The following is a 22,307-nucleotide window of genomic DNA, read 5'->3' on the forward strand; positions in this document are numbered from 1 at the left end:
ATTCTTGAGTGTTAATGGTTAAAATTAAAATGCCTTCTCCCCTGCTTTTAAGATTTCACACAAAGTATATTCTCTGTAAATAAAAAAACTTTAAAAATAAGAAACATATTTGTAACAAAAAATATACAGTTAAAAAAGGAAATCAGTATACAATAACAGCGGCTCAATATACCCTGGTTTACAAACTTGCGTAACTCATGTGATAAACAAACATAATTGATTTAGAAGAATTCAAGGCCATTTGGTGAATTCAAAGACTTTGAAGACAATATCAATTCCAGTAGGTATTTGGCAGACAAAGAGAAGCACATTCAAGAGATTGAGTGCGATGTGAAGATTTCTGGCAGTTTCACTTCCCTTCTGCATCGGAGGTACTAATGCAGCTGCTGCTGCCCATAATACTGCTATCGCTGTTTCATAATAATATACCAGATCATTTCAAATTCTCTTCTAAATCATAAATTATTCCGTAAGATTTAGCATTTCTTTTTTTACTTTAACATTATAGTATACCTGCCCCAGCATAGAGGTGAGGTCCGGGAAATAGCTTTCCGGTTCTGATGTATGTGTTGAGCCCTCCGAATACGGCTTCAAACACTCCAAACCCGAGCAGTATGGATCCAGCGTTGAAGTGCTTATCTCTATATGACCCTTTGATTAGCTCTTTTCGTTCCTGAGAAACCATACAACAGGGCAACTTACCACTTTCTCCACAAGAATTAACTAGCAACCTTTCCGTCCACCAAAAATAGTCTTATCATTGGACGTCATGTGTTTTATTGCAGAGAAAGGGAGTGTAATATATTTAAAAATACACAAAATATATCTAGCATTGGATGGACAATAGTAGACTAGGATCTCTATCACATTCACACTACAACACATAAATGTGAGGATTAGTATAATTGTATAATTCATACAAGGAATTAATCTGGTTTAAAGTGAGTATTAGGATTTGTCCTAAAAGAACAGAACAAAATGTGAAAATCCCTTGACCAATCATAAGATAGGAGGGGTAGATGGTTAACCTGAGTGAGCTGCTGAATCTTGGCGTCGAGAGGCGAGGGCGGAGAGCCGTCGGGGTTAAGCTCCTTCTTGAGCTGGTTAATCTCGTCCTGGATCGTACGGACCCTCCTCCATTGCCACCCGAGATATCCAGCGTACAAAGTGTACACAAAGAGGCCGCTCATCACGATCGGATGAATCAACGCAAAAGATCTTCCTTCCAGAATCCCAAGCTCCCCTCCCACCGCAAATGCATCCTGCATTCATTTATTAATCACATCAAAAAGTAAATAAGTGCAGTTGGAGCATGAAATTGAAGGTAGGAGATGGAGAGGAGACCTGTGGGGGGAGAAAGAAAGGCAATGTGATTGCGGTGAGAGGGAGGGAGACGGATTTGAGGTGATGAAGTAATTGGGGAGTGTGTTGTTTGGGAGAGGAGGTTTGGGATAGTTTGGATTGGATGAGCCGCCGCGGTGGGAGGTGGGGAAGTTTGGAGAGGCTGCTGAGTGTGGCGGCCATGCTTCCCTCAGATGATTCTGGAGAAGCAGAGTGAGAGTAACGTTGGAGAAATCAGGATAAGGAAATATGAGGACAACTTCTCATGTCATCACACAGGCCTCTCCCTTTTTTGAGTTTTCTCATGCTTTCTATACCCACGTAGACATCAGCAATCCAAGTCTCTTAATACCTACGTGGTATGTTCTACTTAAATTAAAATGGCAAACAAATTAAAATAACAAGTTTTATAAATTTTACATAATTAAAATAAAAAGTCTACATAATCACGAAAATAATTACATAACTGACCAAAAAATTGCTAATCATTCGTCAGAGCGGATTGAAACACACTCAAATTTCTTTAAGTACATCATTTTAGAGTGGACTGTGGATCTCTTTATTATACGCCAACTAAAGGCGCTTTAGCTATTCTCAGAATGATTATGGCACACATTAATTTGGGGTGTCTCTTGCACTCGAGGTGCTCGAGACACCGATCATGTTTTTGTCTATCCAATTAGGCTACTTCCATCGGTAAAATTAGAAACAATGTCACACATAAAAAGACAAAATAGTAAAAATAAAAATATTTCTAAAATCAATTACTCCAACCCCCTCATTGTTTGGAACGAGTTCCTTCCCAACCCCACAACGAAGCGCAGCTCGGTGGTAAGACGCTTCACCTCCGACCGTTAGGCCGGGGTCCGAGTCACTTCGAGGGTAGATGGGGAACCATCGTTGATCCTCCTTTTTAAAAATTAAAAAAAAACCCTCATTGTTTGGTGTTACCCTGTCATCCCATAGAAAAAGTGGGGTCAAGTCCACATGTCTTCCTTTTATTGGTTGGATATTAAAATATTTTATTACTTTTATTTATTAATTTGTTTTATTCAATTATTATTATTTACTCCCTCCGTTTATTCATAGTTGAGGCAAAACTTTTCGGCACGGAGTTTAAGAAAGGGATGTTGAATGTTTTAAATAAATAGATAAAAAAGTAAGAGAATGAAAAAAGTAGAGAGAATAAAGTAAAAATTGAATAAAGTAGAGAGAATAAAGTAAGAGAGATTAAAGTAAGAAAGAGAAAAAAATTACTATATAGGGAAATGACTCAACTATGAGGAAACTTCTCAAAATGGAAAAATGACTCAACTATGGAGAAACGGGGAAGTATTATTTATTTTCTATTATTGTACCATATTTCTTTTATTTGTGTATTTTTATTATGTTGTACTTCATTTATATATGAATGTGTACTAATTTTTGTTATAAATTTGAATTATAAAATAATTTATATAAATTTTATATGAGTTTTTAATATATTTGAATAAATTATAAAATGTATATTGATTAAAAATATATGAAAAAAGAAAATATGTATTGGGGTTGAGTTGGGTTCATTAATGGAAGTAAAAATTTAATAAATTGGGGGTTGTATATTTAGATGAAAGAGAAATGAGTATTTTATAAATAGAAATGATTTAGAGACATAATGGCAATGCCATAATGGGGGTTAAATAGTAATTGTGCATTGTATTTATTTTTTAATTAAATTTATTATATATATATATATATATATATATATATACATTAGTAACATAGAGATCAATCTAAAAATATTAGTGTCTGCACCACCATATTATTAATAGTTGTATTTCTCTTAAATGGTAAAAAGCATTTAGAAATTAAAATATAAAGTATAATAAAATTATACTTATAAAAAAGAAAATGATTAAAAAATATTAGTGTCTACACATATTTTTTGAATATATCGGTGAGATGAGTGATACTCCATATCATACTCTCTCCCATCCCAAAATAACTCGGGTATTTTTTTTTACGGAGAGTTATCTTTATGCAACTAAGTCAAAATTGCAAACACTAGTTTAATTAGTACAAGTTTTAATTAATGTAATTAAATGTTAACTAGGGTAATAAATGGTACTCTTTCTTGGCGCGTATGAAATAATGGTCGCTAAGGAGGGGGAGTATCCCTTGCTGTGGGGATAAACACAACACCAAATGTTGTGGCATGAAATGGCGTAGTTTTACTTTCATTAATAATCTCAGCAGCAATTTTATTCTCAATTGATTCGATTTATAATAATTAATTCATTTCCTTCCTCTTTTCTATGTACATAGTTTTATACTGATCAACTTTTTGTTCAAACTTTTCTATTGCTTAATATTACTGTTTCATAACTTTTTTCCACTTAATTTACTTTCTTAAACCAGTTTAGGAATAACCTGATCTAACCTTTTACACGGCGGCAATGACAGAGTCAGAATTTAATGTTGGGGGCACGGACTAATGTCAACACTTAGAGCACCATCTCAGAGCCTCCAATCCTTCTCCATCTCTACACCTTCTTCCAATCCTTCTCCATCTCTACACCTTCTTCCATCTCAGAGCCTCCAATCCTCTTCATCTCTATACTTCTTCCATCCAATATTCCACATATTATTCTTCCATCTTCCATTGGAGCGGAGCTCTACAGATCCAGGCAAGATAAGACTGAAGACTGCATAATTCAACATTGGGTTTTGTTTTGTTTTGTTTTTCTTCATGTCTAGTACTTTTTGTTGTTTTACTTGTCTATGAGTATTAAACATTTTTTGTAGAAGTTATGGTAAACATGCTATGATTTTGAGTTATTTATTCCGTTGTTTTTCCTTGTTAGCTCTTATAGTTATTTCAATTTCTCTTGTGCTTATACATTTGTTTGATTGGTCATCTTATAAATGCATGTGGATTTTACTACAATACTCGGGAGATGAGTAGTTTAATTTGAAAGAAGAGAAGTTGACGTCTTTGCCAATATAATCGGGAGATTTGAGCCTTTGAATGAAGCAAATTTATCTTAGGAGCTTTTAGGAGTTGTTGCCTTAGTTCTAGGAAGGACACTCCGGTTCTATATAGCAATCTTCAAATTGTATGCTTCGGGAGAAGATATAGTTTTACATTTGTGATAGCTTAGTAACTCTAGAGACTGTAATTCAAGGAAGTCCTTTGGATATTAGCTTTTGATTGTGGTTCCTAAAATTCTACATTTCAGGCTTGCTTTGTATTATTTGTTATTTATATTTTTATGTTTCTGTTATTTATTTAAAAAATAAAATAAAAAAAACTCCACGGCCGGACCACACCCGGGTCCCAGCCCGCGGCCTGCAGCGTTGGAGGGGAGGGAGTTGCGTTTTAGGCCGCACCTGAGGACGAGGAAGAGTCCCGGGGCCGCGCCCCCGGTTGCATCCCGGCCCGACGTTGGAAGCTACCGGGAGATTAAAAATGAGATTAAATATATAAATTAAAAGTCGTATTAAAAATAGTCATGAAACTATCACGAGGAGGATTCAAATTGTCAAAACACCTCCGTTAACTTAGACCTAAGCCACAACGAATATAATGGTACGTTCAACTAGTTTTAAATTTCATTATGTAATCTATACAAATATAAAGTGTCAGTTTTTTTGTCTGCCATGTAGCACTGTTTTTGGGGGGGAAATGAGGTTTTTTCATTTTTATTTTTTTTTCTTTGGCTTTTTTTCATGCATTTTTGTTACTGTTTTTGGTATTCTACATTTGTGCTTCGAAAATTGCTCTGTCATGAAAATATGTGTGTTGTCTTGAAAATATGTGCGTTGATAGTGTTGTCTAGAAAATATGTATGTTGCCTTTTTCCAATGCTGGTATTTATATTTTTCTCTTTCTTCGGCAGCTTTAATCTGAAAATATAAATATATTTTACAACAAGTTAGTAATATAATCACAACCATAGAATGAGATACTTAATAAAGTTGATGAAGCTAATGAATTTCACTTAGATTTACGAAGTTGCTATGCAGAAATGGAATATAGAAACCTAAAGTAATAGAGTTTATCTTAATTATTCAGTCTATTTCCTATTTTCGAATTGATTATAATATTTTACTTTATGTTTATGAATCTGCTATAACATTAATTTAGGTTTGAGTAGGTGCTATATAGGTGTGATTAATAGAAACTGAATTAATTTTTTTATTAATGAAAGAATATTATACCTTTTGTGTTTATCTAAGCAGATCTTCCAATATTTGTTGCTGAGATGGAGTTGCGCTCCAGCTTCCCACACATTCCATGTTACATGTATTCTCTTTATAACGATTGTTTGCCTTGTTTTTTATTTTGATCATCTTCACTCTTTTTTGCTGCAGAAAGTGAATAGTTTATAAATGGATTTTATTTTTTTTGTCTTTGTTATTTGGAAGGTCTTTTTCATCATTGTGTCTTTTTTGGAACAATGATTGTTTTTTTAGACTGCATGCTTACAGTTTTTAGTCCTATAAATAACTTAAGTTGCATACAGATTTGTACCATCATTTGTAGATATCCTCATTCTACATAATCAGCATCTTGAGCAAGTGAAATTTGAGTTCTTATCATCTTCTGAACAGAATTATGAAGATCAAAGATGTCACCTTTCATTAGATGGCTTGATAACCTTCATCCCAAATTCTCCAACTCTATCCTATCATTAAGGTCCGTTGTGTCCTGGTTTTTTAATCAAATCCTGCAGATAAATCTAATAATAGTTACTACGGTATGTTTTGAATGAGAAAACATGTTATTGTGTTTAAATTTCTTTTATGATTATCAGAAATACTTTATGTTCATTTCAGTTTGTTGAGAATTTTTCTATGTAGAAACCGATGATAAATGTTTATAGGTACAGATTTGTTATAGAGATTGGCCAGCTAATTGGGGAGAGTCTTAGAAGTTGTGGTGGCTGAGAGTGATGTATAAAACTGTAGAATTATGTTTTGTCGATTAGAGTAAATGTCATATTTTTGGCAGGCTAATCAACAAGATGTTATACCTAAGGAGATTGATAAAAACTTTAGAGACAGAAGAATTTGTTGAAAGTACAGTTAAGAGATAGTTTGGAATTCTGTATGATATATCTATACACTGTTAATAAAGTATGCAACATTCCAGAAACTTTGGACAAGTATTTGCCTGAAGTTATGGAATCACACTATTCCTTTCATTTTTACAGATGTCTCGAGCAAGCTTTGTTACACCTAATTTGACATCAATTACCAATGATACTCATGCTGAATGGATAGTTGAAGGAACTTTCAAAAGGTGTTAAAGAGTTTGATTCATGTGATGATGCCAATATGTTCAGTCTAACAAGAAGAAAGAGATTGTGGATAACCAATGTGATATTTTGTGTTTCAGTCAATGTTTTTATTTCTATTAATTGTTAGCTTTCTGTTTTGTACTTATGAATATGGTTTTTTTATATTTGATGTTGTTAGTTTAGACTTCTTTTTTATAGTTATATTGAATTTAACATCATCACACAACTTTGTTAGACTCTAAATTATATTCTGTTGTTACACTTGAATAAAACATGTCAGTCTAATTATAATTTTATCGTCAACAATAACAGGTAATACATTTTTGCTAATAAGTTAAAAAGCTCATTCCTTGATTGACATCAGTTGAATTTCTCAGAAGTTGGTGTTTGAGAATATCCTTCTGTATCCTAGCATTTTACATCAAACCATTATTTAAGTTAATTTCATGTTGTGAATTATCAATTGTGAAAGAGTTGAAGTAAATTTCTTCCAATCATATAGCTGAAAAAGTAATATGAATTATAGTATTTACCTTCTAAGTTATAGGTCTGCTTTTTCTTAGCTCAATTAGCACAATTATTCTTGTTTAAAGTTCAATGGCTGAATTTATCTTTTGCAGAAAAGATAAATTTCAAAACATATACATGATACAAATAAAGCTAAAAATAATGTTCAGAACTTACTTAAAAAGATACTTATAAAATGTTAAATGACTGTATATACCATTCAAACTCTTTCTCAAAGTAGATAGCACCATTACTGCTCTTAGTATATATGTTGAATTTAAACCGGTCACATGTTAGAGAAATATCAGAACAACATATGTTGAATTAGTTGGTAATATTTAGTCATATTTAGCAAAGAAATCTTAATACTATGAGTTTTATATAACTTCAATTATGTAACTTATTTTAAAGCATCCTTAATCCGAGAGGGATAATTTATGAGGTCTTTTTCAGAGCATGATGTATGAGGATTTATTGACTAACATAGATGTAATAGAATAGTAATTATATATGTAGTGCTAAAAAATCATGATTGTTTCTATTTCGAAATCAGTATTAAATGTTTATTTAATCTAAATTGTTTTTGTGTTAAATGAAGCCTCTGCTTGGTTTGTGTGATGTATGTAGTTTTATTGGAGAGTTCAAGAGTCAAAATTTCTGGAGATAAAGATATGGCACAGGATCTATGATTCCATATTCAAAACTGAAGTATAAAGAAGTTAAAAAAATTATCCATTATTAAGGGTATTCAATCACAGCATACACCAGCTACTACAAGTGAGTTATTTATCTAATATTCATGTGATATTTAGCCACACCTAGATGTTTTGATACTTATTTATCTAATATTCAATCACAGGTGAATTGTTGGGCTAACCAAATGCCACTGTAATAGTTTTTTCTGCAAAATGGCAATTAGTTAGACATAATATAAAGTTATACACTATATGAAAACAAATATTTTTATTTAACTTTAGTACCAGTTTACTTATCTTCTTTATAGTCACCTTATCTAAAACTAAGAAGAAAATGATTATTACTGATGAAGTTTGTAAAAGTTTATGTATGTCAATCGTTGTTTGAAATTCTCTTCATATTAACATATTAAATTAAAATCAATAGTTCTGGGTAAAATTTGTACCTTATGTGGGTGAAGTTTGTACCAGTTTTGGCCGATTTCTTCGCCGGACATAGTTTCCGCCAATCAGAGTTAGGGTTTTCAAGATGTATTTCGGCTTGGATGTTTTAGACGAAACGGTGTTGGATTTTCTTCGATCTGTATTTTTTGTATTGTTGCGTATTTCGTCGCCGCGTTGTTGCCGTCGTGAAAAATTGGAACAACCGCAGTCAGCAGCTTGATGATTACTCAGTGTCGTCGTTTATTCAAGCGGTGGAGACTTTGTCTTCGTAATCGCCGGTTGCGCTCGGATTGGGTTTTGGTTGTTAGGGTTTGGAAACGGTGGTTGAGTGGCGACGTGTTTGGGAAGAAGATAAGCTTATGTACCTTTAATTAGTGATGTTAATTATAGTTAATTTTTTTATTATGTGATTTAGTTAATTAGTAAGTCAGCTTTCATTAGGAATTGGGCTTATGTTAGTTTTTAATTTTATTTGAGAGCTGGGCTTATGTTATTTGCTTTTGGGCTGAGTTTCAATTCAGGATTCCGAGCCATGTTATTTTTGTGGCCCAATGTGGTTTTATTTAGTTTGACCCAGTTCATATTTATGTAATCAGGTTGTACATTTTGTTTGTACATGTTTTAGTTATTAAATTATTTGCTTATTCTTTTTTTATTTTTATAGTTGGGTGTTATTTTTTATTACATGATTTTTTATTTTTTATACATATTTTTAAAAAAATTTATCCATTTATTTTTGTTTGCAGAATTTTGGGTATTGGCGATCCTTCTTTTACGTGTTTAATTCTAAGTTTTGCACTTGGTTTTGAAAATATTTGTTTTTTGTCCCCAGAACTAATGAACTTTTTTATTTTTGGAAATATATGATTTTGTTCGGTTTGTGTTTCTATTAGTTATATCTATTATTCAAAAATTTTATTCGCAATGCATATCACAGGTGTTATTAAAAACCTACTATAAAGTACTCCATCTATAGCTGTCAGAAACCTCCAACCAAAAAGTAAATCTTGATTCCAAATATCAAAAGCTTTTTCAAATCCTGTGCAGATTGCCAAAAGCTCTTTCAAATATTGTGAAGATTAAGTTCCTCGAAATTCTGCAGAAAGTAAATTTTGAGCAAAGCGAAGATAATTTATTTAAACTGAAATATTTTCTAAAATGTAAATTAGACATGAAATATTTAAATTTTTGAAACAATATAAAATTGTGCTGGTGTAAATGACAAAATATATAAACTTATATAAATACTAGAGAGTGAATAAAGAATTAAAAAAGTAATGCAACACAACTCAAATAAAATTGAAATAAGAATTGCAACACAAAACATGCCCAAAAAAACAACAAAGATAGCACATAGGCAGGTTCTCAAAACAAGTATCTGAAATGATTCAGATTTTGAAAATGAATTCAATTATTTAGTAAAAGAGTTGATTTTAAAAATTTGCAAAACCAATGTCAAAAGAAGTGTCAAGCCACTAAAACGGCTCAGAATTGTTTTAAAAATTAGCAAAAACAATGTCCAAAATGACTTTCTAAGGAAGTGTTGGTTCATTATAAATACCAATTACAAAGAAACATTAGTCACATTCTACTGCGTAAATGAAAAAATCACCATCAAAAAAATTCATTTACCAATCTGCGAAATCAGTATTCATCGACGAAAATCTGATTGCATAAACTTAGTGTGGGATTGACCAGGCAAGATATAGAGATGGAGTATCCATTACCTGATGCTTGTTGGTCAGTGGCGGCAAAAGGTTTTTGAAAACATCTTCCTGCTGTTGGAATCTTGGAGATGGCGAAGAAGGCAGACGGTGTAAGAAGGAGCTAGACGGCGGGTTCGATGAGGGTTTTGAATTAGCCAATTCGGAAATTTAAAAGCCAAAGGGGCGAATCATCCTTCGCAGCAGGAGACGACAGAGTCACGGAGGCCGCTTGGAGCATTACCTTTTTCGCCCGGTTCCGGCGGGGGATGTTATTTTTCCGATTTTGGCAGGGTTTGTATAAATTTAAAAGTTGCGTCTGTTGTATTCATGGTTTGGAATGGAGGTTATGTTATCCAGGTGGTAGTGTCCTCACCATTTTGGAGTGGGATGGAGTTGTAGCTAGCTGTTGTCGTTTCGGAGTAGGATAGAGCAGATAGAGAGCTAGGGTTTGACCAAATCGAAACGGTGTTGCTCGCCAACTCATCCACCGTTTCGCATCGGCGGTGACTGAGAGTGGTGAGGAGTCATCGCGTCGCCGTTTCGAACATTTGGTGAAGGCGGAGAGATTAGGGTTTTGTTGGTGGGCGGCGCACAAAATGAGAGAATTTGGTATTTATATGGTCTAATTTATATTTAATTATTCCTAATGTAATTTAATTATCAGATTTAATTAAGAGAAATAGTCTAGGTTATAAGTTAATCAGATTTCATTTAATTGTTGTATTGAACTAATTTAACTAATTTATTCATTGACCTTACATTTATTTGATTTGAGCCATTTTAATGGAACAAAGAAATTTGGAGGCTTGTATTAATATAAGTGTAGATTGGGCCAAATTTTCATTTTATTTGCAACCCATTAATGTTATATCTAAAAATTATATTCTTTGGTGACCTAATTTTGTCCACTATAATTGCTTTGTAAATTTCTAATTTTCCATATTTTCGATTTATTTCTGTTATTTAAATATAATTAATATAATTATTTGTAATTTACTTCTATTCTATTAATATTAAGTTTTTATTTTGTTAGCTGATGTGGGTGGATTTGTTGAGAGTCCCCTAATTATAAATGGAGACGTTGTTAAGTAACATTGTTCGTGTAATTTGAGTGAAAGTAATTTGGATTTGTCGAATTTGTTTCAAGGTGAGGTAGTTTTGCCCTTTTTCAATTTTTATTTCAATGTTTAACTTATTTAATATTATATTTTCAATGGTGGCAGATTCCTTTGACTGTGTTGTATGCAGTGACGATTAATAAGAGTCAATTTCAAATGCTTTCTCATGTTGAACTGTTTCTGAGAAAACCTGTCTTTAGTTATGGACAGCTCTATATTGCTGTATCAAGGGTCACAAGTCGTGAAGGTTTGAAGATTTTAGTTTGTAAAGATGAAGTTGATGGCAGCAGTGGTAATTCTATTGTTAATGTTGTTTATAAAAAAGTGTTTCAAAACTTATGAATTTTTTGTTCATAGTTTTGCTTCTAAGTTTTGTTTGTATACTTATTAAAATGTACTATATTTTTGGTCTCTGAAACTTATGAACTATTTATTATTTGGAAGTTGTTTAAGTAACGTTTGTGTCTTTTTACAAATTACAATTATATTCATTTTTGTTTCGATTTGGAATTTTTAATTTTTTTATATTATCGATGCAAGTTCTTAGGTTGGATGGTGGCCATGAAGTGTTGATGCCTCAAATATCTTAATACCTTTAGATCCAATGTTTCCATTCAGATTCCAACGACACCAATTATCTGGCACGACCGCATTTTGCTAAAGACAGCGAAAACAGGTAATCCGCGACTAATAAGAGGGATTTATATAATCACAGCTCCATTTTGAGAAAAGATGATATTTCATAACTTCAAAGTTTTTGATTTATATCCACACTAATGTGCTGGATATTAAAAGAAAGCCCACCTGATACGCTTATCTCCAAATAACAACTCTCGTCTGGCCTCACTTGCCTTTGAATAATTTATCCTTTAAAATAACGTAGCACACTAATTAGTACTTGAACTATTTTTCCTGATAAAAGAATGCATGCATCTTACAAGATAGCACCTACATCTTAGTCTCGGCTTATAGGATTTTTTCTAAATCCTACCTCGGGCTTCACTGCTCTGCAGAGTTTAATTATTCACTTTACTACTTCGGAGAAATTCTATTCTCTATAAAATAAATATTTTGGCACTTATTTAATAATATATGTATTCTTGGAAAATCCCTTTCTTAAATCCTTTTCTTCGGATTTTTCTTAAGGCCGCCCATGGCGTCGCGGGGCTACGCCGGTCGGCTTTCGCGTCTCCCACTTCATCACTTTCCATCCTTGGGAAGTTAATAATTTATTCGGGAATTAATTAACCAAGCTCCAGCTCGATTCTTAATTTAATTCTCAATCAACATACTTAAACTCTAAGTCTGACAATTATTTTATGCCTTGGCCCAAATAAATACGCCACTTAATTACTGAAATGAAATTGGCCAACTATTAATTAATCTCCATAGCCCAAGTTCTTTTAATGAATAACTAGTATTTACACCCGTGCTATGCACGGGGCATATAATTTTTAAATAATGAATATAAATCTTAATAAAATATAGAAACTAAGAATGAAAAACAATATAAAGATTTACAAAAACATAAATGTGATTATAAATAAAACATTTATAATAAATGAAGAATTAACTCATCAACTATAAATGAAATATTTCATATTCGGCAATCAATTTTATACAATTTTAATTTATGATATAAGTGGAGTAAAATAAATGACAAATAAGAGATGTAAATAACATGAATCAAAGAGTATGAGTTAGTTAGAATATGATACATAAATAAAGAACTTGTTATTTGAGTAGAGATTAAAGAGTAAAATTAGAAAACAACAACAAACCAACCAATAGTTCATAAGTTTTGAAAAACTTCTTTGTAAACAACATTAACAGTAGCATCGCTTCTATTATCATCTTCATCTCCACAAACTAAAATTTTGAGACCTCCACGACTCGTAACTCTAGATATAGCAACATACAACTGTCCATGACTGAAGACTGGTAAGATTTGTCTATTAACTCTTCATATCATCTATCAATAGATAAAAGACAAGTTTTGAAAAAAATTATATAGGGAAGATACTCGGCGGGCTGCTGCCGGCGTTGGAGAAGTCTGGCGGTGGGTTCAGGCGTGAGGGGGAAGGGAGTATACGTAAATGCGATGAGAAATAAGGATTGATAATTTTCTAGGGCTTCTTCTTCTTTAATTAGGATTTCTCTTTTCTTTTTTCTCTTTTTTATTACGCCCAACAACAACAACAACAATAATAATAGACCAGAACTATGTTTTTCACAAATTTCCATTTAATGATAAATTGGTACATTAATAATTTATATCTATCTATGTATTTATTTATACATATATAAAAGGAGAGTTTTCATAAAAAATACATGAATGGCATTATATTAATTTAAATTTATATAAAAAAATTTGCTTCAATTTAAAGTCATTTTCGGCAATTTCACATACAAATATAGTTCATTTGATATGAATTGAATTATAAATATAATTCAAAACCTTGTGATTTTCAATTTTCTTATAAGCTCCATTAGGTTTATAGATTGTTCAATTTTATGACTATTCACGTTCTTAATTTGTCCTACAAAAGGTATATAGATTTAGATGAATAGCACCTCACAACTTAAAACATTTATGATTTATCTCTCATGTGTATAACCCGCGCCATTCACAATGCGTCATATTTTTAGTGGACGGAGGGATTAATTACTTATTTCATTAAGATTAAAATATTCAAAACATAGAGATGAAGAGAATAAAGTCGATAATAGCCGATGATAGAATAAAGTTATTTCTCTACAATATTAGACAAATTTAAATATTATTGATTTATGTAAAAATTAAAATATTTACTTAAATTTCATTTCAAAATCCAATGAAATGAATCTATTTTATTTTATATATGATTTTCAAACTATCACATATTCAAAATTCATCACAATCAGTAATATAAAATGCATATAATTCTTTTAAATCTTTTAACAATTAAAAGAAACACGATTTGGGTCTCATATTCATACATAAAATTTTTGAGTAGTACTACAAAAATTTAAGAAAACACTCTTTAATTAATTTTGTAATTGAATTCTTGCATTGGTTTCAGCCCAAGAGAAATATAAATCACCGACCCAAAATATAAATACTCAACCTAGTTATCTTCATCTTTTTTCATCACAATTCCCAACCTTTTGGAGAGAGATGATCTTCCCTCTCTCTAAACCTGTCGCAGTCTCTGCCTTTGCCCGCCACGCCTCCTCCTCCTGCGATCCTTCTCTCTCAATATCTTCTTTCTCTCAACCTCTCTAGTTATCTCTCTCTTTCGGATATATATCTCTCTCGGCTTCTACCTCCATTCCCATTCCCCAGCTAACGCTGCTGCCTGCACTCGCCGGTCGTCGTCAGCCACAGCATCGTCTGCCTCTTCGTCGTCCCCGCAAACTCGACCCTCACCTCAACACCGTCAGTCATTCCGCCGTTGCTGCGGGCGGTGGTGGCCGCTGCTGCATACGGTGGTTGACTACAGCCACTGCCCCACCTAAACATGCCATCGTCGACGTCTTCTTCGCTGCTCCACCGGGCGCTCACCCACCCGCCTGCCTCGCCGCATTGCTCTACCTATGTGCACATTAAAAGACCATAGCCATTTCTCGCAGTTGGATCTCCCTCTCTACAACTTAAGCTTTTGTAGCAATGGTGCATTTTTTTTATAGATAATGCTCCGAAACTTCTCTTCTAAGCTAAATTTTTTGGACGACCACTTTTTTTTTGGGAAGACCACTTTAGCTTTGCACAAATGCAGTCAATTCATTTCTCTATGTATTTTTCTTCTCACATTTTTCTACCACTTTCTATTTTCCCTCCAAAAGGGGTATTAATGTCTTTTCACCACACTAGCACTTTAAATTAGTATAGAATCATTAGCCCAATTTAATCAAATACACTCCCTCCCCATCGGACTCTCTCTCCCATTCTTATTCTCAAATCTGAAAATGAAATCCCTAATCTTTGGAATCAGCGGCGGGTTTCCTCACGGCTTCTCCGGAGAAATCGCTGTCATCCCTCCCCTCTCCGGCGAACTCACGCTCGGAATGGCTTCTCTTCCTTCTGTCAAAATCAAAGGTGGAGAGGAGGCGTCGCCTCTCTTCCACGGCGTCGCTGCCTGGTGAGCAGTCGTCTCTGACGGGCGCGTGCACTCTCTCCGGTGACACGCGGCTTCCCCGCCGTCGCAGCTGGGGCCCTGTATCAGCTCTCTCTCTCTCCGGAGTGCAGCAGCTCCGGCCCATTCTTGGCCTCCCTTTGACGGCGCCGACGCCAGCCTTCTCCCGCTGCTACTCCGACCGCGTCGCTTCTTCAAGCGATCAAGCTAAGTCCCCTCCCTTTATTCCCTTAATTTCCGTTAATTATTTCGTAAATTTTTGGAGTTCCCTATTGGTGATCCTTTTTGCTTGAAACTTGAGTACTCAAAGTTGGGGTTCATACTGCTCAATTCTAGTAGTGGATATTGCTGTATTCGAAAATTTCGGGTGCTCTTGCTCCCTGGAATGAGCTTCTAATTGTTGTGATCGGGCTAGCCGTCGGCATAAAAAGATCACATCTTGGCTATTGATGAGGCTTTCTATGTTATGATTCTAAGTCCTTGAGCATTTATCCTACTACTGATCTTGGAGAAAAAAAACACTTGTCTCACTAAGTCCTTGGACTATCCTGTGGCTGTTCTAATCGTGATGCAAGAGTTGGTTTCGTGGGATTACCTTAGTTCGGTGAACTTGGATTTGCCCTCTTACTGCCACTGCCTCACGCTGCCTGTTCCTCCCTCCGTCGCACTCCACGCCTGAGAGTCTTGTGGCCGAAAGAGTGTGTGGAGGGAAGGGTGATGGCTGCATTTATAGGCCAAATTCTTTGGCTTCTTGTGGCAGAATTTTGGGCATTGGTGTTCCTATTTTTGGCTACAAGTTTAGCTCCCTTTTGAGCTTTATAACTGTGCTATCTATGCCTTCTTGGTGTAACTTGTGGGGCTGTTTGTAGGCTGACTTTCCAGCCTTGGATTTGTGGGGATTTGCCTTGCTCCTTTTGAGCTTAGGTGGTGATCTCATCTTGAGGTTTCTATTGCCTCTTTTCCCATAATGGAAGATTTGGAGGATCTCGATTCTTTTTCCCACTTTAAAATTTGGCAGGGGTTGTTTGATGGGGACATAGCATATTTGGCATTCTTACTAGATTGATGAAAATAATACTTAATTTATTCCAAAGTCGGAAATTACAATGAAAATTCTACGCCTTCTAAACGTGAATTAATTAAGCTAATAAATTCGATTTATCTTGAAAGAAAGGAACGAAATTCCTGGGCGTTACATTATCATTGGCTGTGTCATATGCAATAACCATTAACAAAATTCAAGGTCAATCTCTATCCCATGTTAGATTATTTTTGAAAAAACCGATCTTCAGTCATGGACAACTTTATGTTGCTATATCTAGAGTCACAAGTCGTGAAGGTTTGAAGATTTTAGTTTCCGGGGATGAAAATGACAGTAGAAGTGATTCTACTCTTAATGTTGTTTACAAAGAAGTCTTTCAAATTGTATGAATTACTTTCAAATTGTATGAATTACTGGTCTCAAAGAGATGTTTGTAACGATTTTGTTGAGAAGATGTTTGAATTCTATGTTTTGTTGATCGAAATTATAATGAACTATTTATTTTTTTCAAATAATTTTATTTATTTACTTTGGTATTTAGTATTTCTCAATCTTTTATTTGTATATCCTATATAATTTCTATTTCTTTCCCCCATATACTTTCATTCCAGTGGATTGATAGATTGATAGATGTAGAAATAGAAGTATGTTTCTTAAATCTTTATAATTTTATAAATACAATATTTAAATAGTTTCTATTCTTGATTTGCAATAATTTTTTACATTTTTTTATATATTCTTTATTTTGATTTAATTCATTTTAAATATATTTTCTTATTTTTTGAAAATCATTTGGTCTGTGTATATACGATTTCAGATACTTGGTATCGGGTATATCCGATTAATGCTTGGTATCTGGTAAGGCTCGTTTCATTCATTGGATTTAGATCAAAATTCTGTGTTTTCGGTGCACTAATGTATGTTTCTAAGTTCAGGTGCGTGTAAAATCTGCCGGACCTAGGAAATGCATATAATTTACCAGGGGCAGAGAAAAGGAGGAAAATGAAGTGAAAATGCCAACAATTCACCAGACCAAGGTGATGAAAATGAATGCTGGCAGAATACAAAAATGGAGCAAGAAGCAAATATAAAGATGAAGGGCAAAAAATACAAAATATGAAGAGAGAATCCCCTAGGGATTGCTTCCTATATAAAGGGATGACTCCTTTTAGAACGAGAGCTCTTTCAACCTCCCTTTTTAGCATTTTACACTTAGTCCCCTTAGCTCCATACTCAAATCATAGTTCACTTCACCTCACACGCACTTGGCACTTATGGGGTGACTTCAGGCTACTGCGGTGGTTCTTAGCTAGTTTCTGTGGTGTAACACCGTCCTTGCGAGGGCGAAGATACAATTTGCTTTAAATTTCCGTTGTTTATTCTAGCCGAGAACTTCATTGCTGGAAGCTCGGCGATTGTTTTGTGTTTAGGATATTATTCTCGTGGCTATGACAATGTCTACTTTTTGTTTTACTTTGGTTTCTGATGTCTGATGTGATTTTACTGATTTTGGATGCTTTTCGCAATTGAATGGTGAATCGGAGTAGAGATTGGTGAAATCTGAGTTCGTTTGTTGAGGAGTTGTTAGAATCGCATTGATGTTCATGGATCTGAATGTTGTTGAGTTTGGATTGGTTGGATCTGGAAGGGATTGTGAATTGGAGTTATGGATCTGATACGTGGTGATTCGAATCTGCATGATTATGGCTATTTTACTGTTGCTTTCGATTTACTTGACCTGGTAGTTTAGATCTGATGGTTTTCTGTTTAATCGTAATGTCTGAAATCTGATCCGTGTTTACTCTGTTTCTGATGCTCTGTTTCGTTCATGCTCATGCTTATTTGCTGAAGAAGATGAAGATCGTAGGTAGTTAGACTCAGATCCGTTGTTTGTTTGCTTTTTGCAGCATTTTTCTATCGCTAGCTAATTTAGGAAAACTGTTGCTTTTCTTTCTGCTTCTTGTCTCACCGTTTTGGGAAACTTTCTACTTGACCCAAGAGTTTGATGACCCTCTGCAGTTAATTTCAAGTTCCGAATCATGAATGTGTTTATGTTTCTATGTTCTTAGGTCTAGTACCTGATGTTTTTAATCCCCGTGACCCAGTAGATAGATTAGTTAGTTTCCATTTCCTAAGTCCAGTAGTTTAAAATTCTCGACACACTTGTTGCGTGGCAGCAGCCAAACCCTCCAAAACTCTCCAAATGCATACTCCGTTCTCGTGGGATTGATCATTTACTTCCCTATACTAGCCAATAGTGTAGTGGGTTGAGATTTTTGAAGCGGGAAAGTGTGTGTCCAACGACCGGATTCCAAAGGTTCCACGATCTCCTAGACCCTGTGATTTAGCGAATCCTCTGGATCTAGGGGTTTGCGATATATCAAACAATAGCACAGCGCACATATCTTCTTGCAATCTCTTCAGTATCGGGTATATCCAATTAATGCCTGACTATCAAATTTATAGTACTAGATTTAAGTTTGAATTTATTTTACTTAATACAATTATATTTCAATGAATACACATTTGATATTTCACTAACAAGTTCAAAGCCTGGCCTCACATCCCCTTTGCAAGTTGCGACCTTAGGCCCTCGTTGACATAGGCGCTTCTTGTCTAGGTCGTAACTTTTGCCTCGCCTCGATTCACCTTACCTTGATACACCATTCGCAACCTCCATTGGTCGTCTAGTCAAGCCTCTCTTGCCTTGCTTGCTTCTGAATCAGCCTCCGGCTGTCTAGTCTTGTCGCCATCATTGGTGATGACGTGATTTCATGGCTAACATATAATATCCAATTTTAGCAAAAAATTTCATCACAAGATATCACAATTTTTCCACTTATTTTTAGCATTTCTAGAATATGAACCAACTTCATTATTTTTTCAATAATTTATTCTAATCCATTCGTCTCACAAAGTTTGTTCCATTTTACCATTTCCATATGTCCCACAAAGTTTGTCCACATAGAATCTTACCAAAAATAGACATTAAATACTCTCCCAATCTCTTCAACGTGGGACCCTTATTTCACTACACACCTTCATTTAATACAAAGTCAAACAATTTCTTAAGATTCGCATCGAGTCAAGCTAGAACAAACTTTGTGGGACGGAGGTATGGCTGACAATTTTTTACCCGACACGAATCCGCACGAAAATAATGGGTTTGGGTAAAGCCTTATTGGGTTCGTGTCCTAATTGGGTTGACCGGTTAAGAACCCGAAAAATTCAGATTGGGTTCTGGTTGGATACGGATAACCTATTAAGAAATACTCTCTCTGTCCCATTAGAAATGAAACGTTTTCCTTTTTTGGTTGTCCCATTAAAAATGAAACATTTCCTAAAATGGAAACAACACTATCTCTACTTTTTCTCTCTCTTACTTTACTCTCTATTCATTAACTCACAAAACAACAATACATAAAATCATGTGCCGGAAACCAAACGTTTCATATTTATTGGGACGGAGGGAGTAATATTATTATTTTCAATATTTTTATTATTATAAAAAAATAATGCTTTACAAATTTTTTGTGAATCAAGATTAAATAGTGGAAAATGGCTTTTTATCATATAAATCAAGTTTAAAATTAGTTTTAATCGTGTTCGGGTTTGAAGGTAGCAGGTCGGGTTCATGTTCGGATTGACAGTTTCCTTAACATGTCGGGTTCGACTTAGGCCTTATTGGGTTGAGTCATTATCAGGTTGACATGATACGACCCAATCCGCATGATTTGTCATCCCTAGACGGAGGGAGTATTTGACAATTCTAATATTTCTCCTTTTTTTTCTTCAAACTTCTCTATTTAAATCATTGTCTATTCAAAAATTTGTCTCGTTTATAAATTCTCTACTTAAAATTAAACGATGAAAATAATAAATAAATCAAAATAAATCAAAATTCTCTCAACTTTATTAAAAATAAAATTTGAGGCCGAATCTCGAAATACCAAGTAGAATCGAATTTCTCCGCCCACAACTTTATTGGTCTCACTCGTTGACAGCTACTAATACTTGATATTTCCTGCCTATATAATCTCCATCTACCATGAAATTCCCTGTAATTAATTGTTAGGTTCTCCTTCGCCTCAATAAATCATCAATTCACCCGAAAATAAAGAAAGAAACCCCATACTGTATACATCCATGTTTGTTGTGAATCTGTTGTTGATATTGTTCTCGATTATCTGCTCGATTTTTCTGGTGCGATGGTTTCTGCACCGGATCGCTCTCATTTACGCCGTGAGGAAATGTGTTGAATGGGCCGCAGACCGATTTCACGTGCACCAGCACTTCAAAGTCCCCGAGTTGAACGATTCCACCCAGCAGCAGAACCTCTTCTACCGCCGAGTTTCGCTCTACCTCAGTTCTCTGCCTTCATTAGAGGACTCCGATTTCACCAACCTCTTCACCGGGAAGAAGCCAAACGACATCGTTTTGTCGGTTGACGAAAATCAGGCGATCCAAGACGTTTTCCTCGGCGCTCGAGTTTCGTGGCTCAATCAAGTGGATAGAGATCGCGGCAATCAGATTGTTCGCCGGAGTTTTGTGCTGAGGATTAAGAAGAAGGATAAGCGGAGAATTCTGAAACCCTACCTTCAACACATCCACGCAGTCTCCGACGACATCGAGCAGAGGGGGGCGGAATTGAAGATTCACAACCACTGCGACGGCAGGTGGAAGTCGGTTCCGTTCAACCACCCCGCCAATTACGACGCGCTCGTGCTCGATCCGGATCTGAAAGCCAAAATTCGCCACGATTTGGAAACGTTTCTGAAATCGAAACAGTACTACCACAAGCTAGGCCGCGTTTGGAAGCGCAGTTATCTCCTCTACGGCCCTTCCGGCACTGGGAAATCCAGTTTCATCGCCGCCACGGCGAATCTCCTCAACTACGACGTTTACTACGTCAATCTCTCGCAAGTGGCCGACGAGGCGGATCTGAATTCGCTTCTGTTGCAAACCACGAGCAAGTCTCTGATCGTCGTCGAGGATTTAGATCGTTACGTCTCAGAGAGGTCAAACGCGCGGATTACGTCATCCGGTTTGCTGAATTTTATGGATGGGCTAATGAATTCGCAGGACGAGAGGATTTTCATTTTCACGATGAACAACAAAGACGGAATTGGAATCGATCCTGCTCTGCTGCGGCCGGGGAGAATCGATATGCACATTCACTTCCCCATGTGTGATTTCGTCTCTTTCAAAAATTTGGCAAACAACTATCTAGGAGTGAAGGACCATAAATTGTTTCCTCAAGTGGAGGAGATTTTCCAGAGCGGAGCTAGGATGAGTGCGGCGGAGATCAGTGAATTGATGTTGGTGAACCGGTCTTCGCCAAGCCGCGCATTGAAATCAGTCATCTCCGCCTTACAATCGAACAGCAAGAGCGGGGGAAAAGTTGCGACGCGGCTGAGCGATAGTTCGGCATCGTCTCCAGCGCCGCCGTCTGTTACGGAGGAAGGCGGTGGCGCCGCCTGGAAGGAAACAATGCCTAAGGAATTCCGAAAATTGTATGGACTGTTAAGGCTGAAGAGCAGCAAGAGACCTGGATCGTTCGATCAAGATGAATGTGAACGGTGACAGATGTCAAACTATACGAGCATTTTAACGAATAGAATTTTCTCCGTATTTATATCCTATATACATTGAGTGATAATGTTTATAATTTGTGTATAGATTGGATTTTGATTTATTTCATGTTTTTTTTACCATTCGTGCAAGGGCTGAGCTGATTGCTTATTTAAATTTACTTAGACTTCATTCACAAGAAACACAATTATATTGTTGTGATGATTTGGAAGCCACTTGCTTCACCAAGTTGTTTTAAATGATTGTTTATACTTTACAGATTAGATGCTGACGAGGTAAGGTAATGTGTTAATGTATGAGCATATCCACATTGTTGGTGATTTAAAGACGTTCTCATTTGAGCAAAAGTTATTTTAAAATGGTGTGGACATATATAGTGCTCACTTTTTTAGATTCGAATAATCGAATAGGCAAACCTCAATTCTTATTATATAAGTACACTTTTTAAGTGAAAGAACCCTTCAA

General features: G+C 35.2%; 2 protein-coding genes and 1 long non-coding RNA gene across 11 annotated transcripts; 2 read left to right on the forward strand and 1 right to left on the reverse strand.

The window, feature by feature from the left end:
* Positions 1–108: 108 nt before the first annotated feature.
* Positions 109–8,640, reverse strand: LOC121765002. Of its 9 annotated transcripts, none has more exons than XM_042161031.1 (8): positions 8,272–8,639; positions 5,959–6,050; positions 5,542–5,688; positions 3,761–5,226; positions 1,345–1,693; positions 1,029–1,262; positions 514–673; positions 109–410 (listed from the first exon to the last, which is right to left on the reverse strand). In XM_042161031.1, the coding sequence occupies exons 5-8, from the start codon at positions 1,522–1,524 to the stop codon at positions 232–234; spliced, it is 753 nt and encodes a 250-aa protein (XP_042016965.1). In that variant the 5' UTR covers positions 1,525–1,693; positions 3,761–5,226; positions 5,542–5,688; positions 5,959–6,050; positions 8,272–8,639; the 3' UTR covers positions 109–231. The 9 variants fall into 9 exon arrangements, with proteins under 9 accessions (XP_042016965.1, XP_042016967.1, XP_042016969.1 ...); XM_042161033.1 differs by having other exon boundaries at positions 5,959–6,062; XM_042161035.1 differs by lacking the exon at positions 5,542–5,688 and having other exon boundaries at positions 1,345–1,541; positions 8,272–8,640.
* A 5,487-nt stretch (positions 8,641–14,127) lies between these two features.
* On the forward strand, positions 14,128–17,723 carry LOC121766041. Its single transcript, XR_006042888.1, has 2 exons — positions 14,128–17,108; positions 17,186–17,723. It is a non-coding gene; the product is annotated as an uncharacterized LOC121766041 (long non-coding RNA).
* Positions 17,724–19,710: 1,987 nt separating this feature from the next.
* On the forward strand, positions 19,711–21,964 carry LOC121765657 (AAA-ATPase At2g46620-like). The gene has a single exon (XM_042161856.1). It carries the CDS (start codon positions 20,397–20,399, stop codon positions 21,831–21,833), a length of 1,437 nt encoding a protein of 478 aa, XP_042017790.1. The 5' UTR covers positions 19,711–20,396; the 3' UTR covers positions 21,834–21,964.
* The last annotated feature ends 343 nt before the right edge of the window (positions 21,965–22,307 follow it).

Source organism: Salvia splendens, chromosome 14 (assembly GCF_004379255.2).
Source record: "Salvia splendens isolate huo1 chromosome 14, SspV2, whole genome shotgun sequence".
NCBI lineage: Eukaryota > Viridiplantae > Streptophyta > Magnoliopsida > Lamiales > Lamiaceae > Salvia > Salvia splendens.